General features: G+C 36.6%; 1 protein-coding gene across 2 annotated transcripts; it reads right to left on the bottom strand.

Annotated features, from left to right (window-relative positions):
• Positions 1-644: 644 nt before the first annotated feature.
• Positions 645-3,835, bottom strand: LOC101899176 (vitellogenin-1). 2 transcript variants are annotated; one of them, XM_059129370.1, is made up of 3 exons: positions 3,590-3,835; positions 1,415-1,611; positions 645-1,357 (listed from the first exon to the last, which is right to left on the bottom strand). In XM_059129370.1, exons 1-3 carry the CDS (start codon positions 3,726-3,728, stop codon positions 677-679), a joined length of 1,017 nt encoding a protein of 338 aa, XP_058985353.1. In that variant the 5' UTR covers positions 3,729-3,835; the 3' UTR covers positions 645-676. The 2 variants fall into 2 exon arrangements, with proteins under 2 accessions (XP_058985353.1, XP_005181771.2); XM_005181714.4 differs by having other exon boundaries at positions 646-1,357; positions 1,415-1,671.
• Positions 3,836-4,910: the final 1,075 nt, after the last annotated feature.

The raw sequence follows: 4,910 nt of genomic DNA, 5'->3' as shown, positions 1-4,910 counted from the left end.
TACCTATATTCAGTATTTTGACGACGATTTTACAGCCTATGACAGAAAATTGTCTATGCTGGTCCAAGTCTATGCACAGCTCCGATGTAACGGTACATATCTATATATGATATTTCTATGATTTTAGCTACATTATTCAACGTTTATTTCAAGTTTTCGAATTTTAATATGGCAATGGCTTATGACAAACAATGCCTATGTAGGTCCACGTCGCACAGACTCCAATAAAACGGCTATATTCGGTATTTTGAAAATTTAAACAGAATTTTTTAAGGATTTTATTTTTTGAAAATTTCCAAATTCGTTCCAAATGGTGGAGGGTATTCAAAGTTCGGCCCGGACGAACTTACTGCTTTTTAACTTGTTATTTTTTAGATGGTTTCAGCCACAACATCGATATTCGCAGTACAAAAATTGTTCATTATCTGATTTAAGGTTTTTTGATGGTTCTATCCACCTTTTCCCCCGGAGAAGTGGCTATTGATTAATATTTTGAAATTATAGAAAATAAAAAACCTTGTCACAAAAAAAAAATGTCAGGTTCAGGTCGATTTCAGGTTTCCGAATAGGTGTGGTCTTATTGATGCCAGAGTTTGTCCGCTCCGTTTTTAGCTGTTTTGGCGCCCAATACCTCAACAATAAAAAAAATTTTATCTCATCTTAATTTTATTTATTATCATTTCGAACATTCGCCACACTTATCGGACATTGTATTGTCATTTGCAGGCTTTGCATTTGTACCATAAGGAGGTCGACCATTAACGGAAACATAAAATATGCCTTTATTCTCCGCAGATGCAGCTATGCCCATTGCAACATTGGTCTTGCTGCCACTACAATTTTTAGCCACCAAATTCTCAAAATGATGACATTGAATACCTTTGAAATTTATTTCATTACCGGGATAAAGAGTTTCAATGTAATAATAAATTGAACGTAAATGCGAACAATTATCCGGTTGACCCATACATCCCGGCTTTATGGTGTCCACACCCGCTGGATAGAAATCTACACCGCCAAGTGGTTCCTTAATGCCGCTGTCATTGGGATTGGAATGAATTACGTCAACAAATTTCGCCACATCAGCAGCAAATCGTGGAAATATAATGGGTGCAACAAAACAAGGTCTAGCCGGATCCAGACCGGTGATACGTTCCAGTTTGTGGCCTGTCAAATTTTGATAATGGCTACCCGCTAAGCCGGCAATATGGGCACCCAAGCTATGGTCGATCAAATGAATGCGTTCGGGTGCAATTTGCATATTTCTCAAACCCATAGCCACAAATTCTCCAAGCTTGTCCGTATTAAAGGCGGATGTATAATAGCCAGTCGAAAGAAAACCGTTTGTGTTGAGAACCTGAAAAGGAAATTTGTAAAAGTTGGGCGGGCGTTATGTTAGTAACATTTCACTTACCACAAAATTATAACCTCCCCTACAATGATAGGCTTTTGCCAGGGCACTTACGAACCTATCAGTTGGCAATGCCATCCAGCCGGGAATAAATACGACAGTGGTTTTATTTCCATCATATTCCGGTATTTCAAGAAGTTTCTTCGTCTCTGGTATTGGGTACTCTCTGGATCGACAAGCACTTTGAAACTGAAAATAAACTTGCTCCAATATTGGTGGGTTTTGCGGGTGACTCTTGGCAGCGTTTCCAAAAAAGGGACCTAATTGTGACAAAATAATAAAAAAATGTTAGAATATAGACAGTCAAGTTTGTCGACCGGAATATTCCATGAGCATATCACTCATTTGCTCAAAGAGTGCCTCCAAAATTAAGTTTTTAGAAAAACTCTGATTACTCGGCGAGAAATCTGAGGATATAAATCTGACGGTCCCGGAAAGCTTTCTAAAAAAGTCCACGTTTATATCTCTCCATTTCATAACATAAGTCCTTAAAAATTCTAAGACGATTTAGCCCTGCCTGTCTGTCCGTCTCTTGTCTTGTCCTGCAGGCAGGTCAAGTTGAAATATGGGTTATATCGGTGCACAATATCGTTTAGGCCCTATATAACGGTATACTCCGATATTCTGAATATTGATGATTTTAGCCACATTTTTCAATTGAAATATCTGAAATTATACACAAGGATATAAGGGTTGTCTATAAAGGTCTACGATATCGTATATACAGAGTGAGATGGAGAAACTGCAAACAACTTCAGACAGAAGCGACTTGATCGAAACCCGCGTCGCAGTGGCCGAAAAATGGCTCCTGATCTGAACATATTGCAATATTCCATTCGGCAAATATTAAAAAATGAGCTCGGGGTAAAGCCATTGAAATTCCAAAAAGTGCAACAACTTACACCGCAACAGAAAGAAAATAGACTCAAAAGAATGAAAAAATAGTGAACTGCCGAATTTGGTTTTCTCCGTTCCGATGAGAAAACATTCGTTGTCCAGCAGTTTGTAAACAAACAAAATGATCGTGTTTTCTTGCCAAAGAGGTCTGCTGAAAATGTGCACCTTCGGTTGGCCATCGGAACTCAAGCGCCGATCATGGTGATGGTGTGGGCCGCCATAACAGCCGATGATCGCTCTCCGCTCGCATTAATCGACTGTGGCATCAGAATAAATGTCAAATATTATCGCGAAAATATTCTGGAGAGTGTTTTAAGGCCTTGGGCATGCATTTTGGCCGCAGACCTTGGACATACCAACAGAACTCAGCACCATCGCACTCAGCACGCGCCACCCAAGAATGGTTACAAAATGAGGATCCTCGCTTCATTTCCAGCGCACAATCGCCACCAAAATCTCCGGATACCATTCAAAAAAGTTTAAAAAATGTAAAAATTATGGCGTTTGACTTTGTTGCAGTGACTCTCACCCTGTATTTGCCATATAACGGTACCTCCCGATATTTGGTATTTTGATATTCGGACGTTACCCCTGGTAGAGAATAACTTATATAGGTCCATGATATCGCAAAGCCCCAATAGAACGGTACCCCCGATATTCCTTATATTGATGTTTTTAACGTTTTTACCGAATTGTTTAAAATTTCATATTTAAAGTTCGCAATGGGTACTACAGGCTATGTCAATAGCCCCCATATAACAATACCTCCCAGTATTCGGTATTTTGATTTTAGCGACTCTTTGATCCGAATTGTTTCAAAGTTCGTATTTGAATCTCATAATGGGTACTACAATCTATGATGTCGATTCGGGTCCTATAGTCGGTATTTTGATGATTTGAGCTATATTATTCTCCGAAATTGTTTTAAATATAGCATTTGAAGTTCCTAATGGAGTACTACAGCTTGTAACAGAAAATTTCCGATGCAGTTCCACAAAACAAAGATAGCCCCCTATATTCTGTATTTTTAAAATTTTATAGAATTTTTAACGGATTTAAGTTTTAATTTTAATTTTTAGTTTTTTTTTTATTTCCAAATTCATTCCAAATTGTGAAGGCGTTCTAAATTCGGCCCGCTTTTTTTTAAATTACATCAGAATTTTTCTATATTTTAAGATTAAAACGTCTTTTTAAGTTCGACAATCATAACAAACGTATCAAAATATACCTCTGTAGTCATAAGGCTAGGGGTGCACTTAAAATAAAAATTTCAATACTTACACACAGCATGTACAGCATCGGATATTTTAAGATTTATGCCGTCTTCCGAACTATTCCCATCTGCTTTCGCTTTTAAAGTACTGCCTCCAGGTGAGTAGATGAGAAGAACCATCAGCAGAATAAAAACTGGTATTGACATAATTATTATTTTTTAATTTAATAATTTTGGTTTCCTTTCGGACGATTCTTAAGCCTGGACGTTGTTACCCCGTCTCGTTTATAATTCAACTGAAATGTAAAATATCGAATGAATAACGAATAAGTTCATCATCGATTGATTGGAAATTCCTTTGTTCTCACTTATACGCGCATATGTATTTATGGAATGCAGAAGAAAAACACACAATAATACAATCGGCGTCATAAAAGAAACACACAAAAATCGAAACGAAATCGAAAAGAAAATAAAGTGATGATATTTATGAATTTTTAAATCTAGGATATAATCAGTGTCGTCGGGGATGTTTGCTTGGCGAGGTGTTGAACAGAAAATTCCAAACAAAAAATTAACACTGATTTGTAACCAGTATTCACACTCGTTGAAAACACACTTCACAGAGACCTCGACTGTAATCTTCAAACAACTCAAACAATATGGATTTTTAGCTTCCCTCTGACAAAAACGGCCAAACAAAGGAAAGCCACTAATTAACCATTTCAATGTCTCTGAGGAAAATTAAAAAAAAAAAATTATGTGAATTAACTTTTGGGTTTAGCCTCAATATAGCAGTACCTTAAATTTTCTTTGATATTTTGAACATTTAAGCCCTAATTTCCAATAACTTCAACGGCAATTACACATTTCAGGCTCTCAATGAGTTGTTAAAATTTTTCCATTTCAGAATATCTTTATTGGTGGGTTTTGAGAATTAGGCTGGCCAAAAATCAAGTTTTCACACTGTAGGGGGTATGAAAAGTTCGGCCTAGCTGATCTGCACTGGAAGTATTTTTGTATATATATAAGGAGTAGTACACGCTCAGATTTTTAAAAGCATAAATGGGACAAACAATTATTGATCAGACATATGTGAAAATAAAAGAAAAGAAATTCTATTAATTTCATATTTTCAATAAGCCTAAAAGTATGCTCCGAAATTATAACATTTAGCGGGCAAAGACAAATGGATACGAAAACAAGTAAGCAAAGGCTACAGTCGAGCGGGGCCGACCGTTGAATACTCTACAACACTATAATAAATGATATAGGCGAGAAACTCGAAAGAATTCCACAAGATATTGTGACAAATAATAAACGTTTCAGGCTTCATTCTCAAATTTTCGAAAAATAGCAACTTAAACTAATTTGCTAATTTCCAATTTA

The sequence above is a fragment of the Musca domestica genome, unplaced genomic scaffold (assembly GCF_030504385.1).
Source record: "Musca domestica strain aabys unplaced genomic scaffold, Musca_domestica.polishedcontigs.V.1.1 60, whole genome shotgun sequence".
In the NCBI taxonomy this organism is placed as follows: domain Eukaryota; kingdom Metazoa; phylum Arthropoda; class Insecta; order Diptera; family Muscidae; genus Musca; species Musca domestica.
This window is presented reverse-complemented; position numbering and strand designations above follow the sequence as displayed.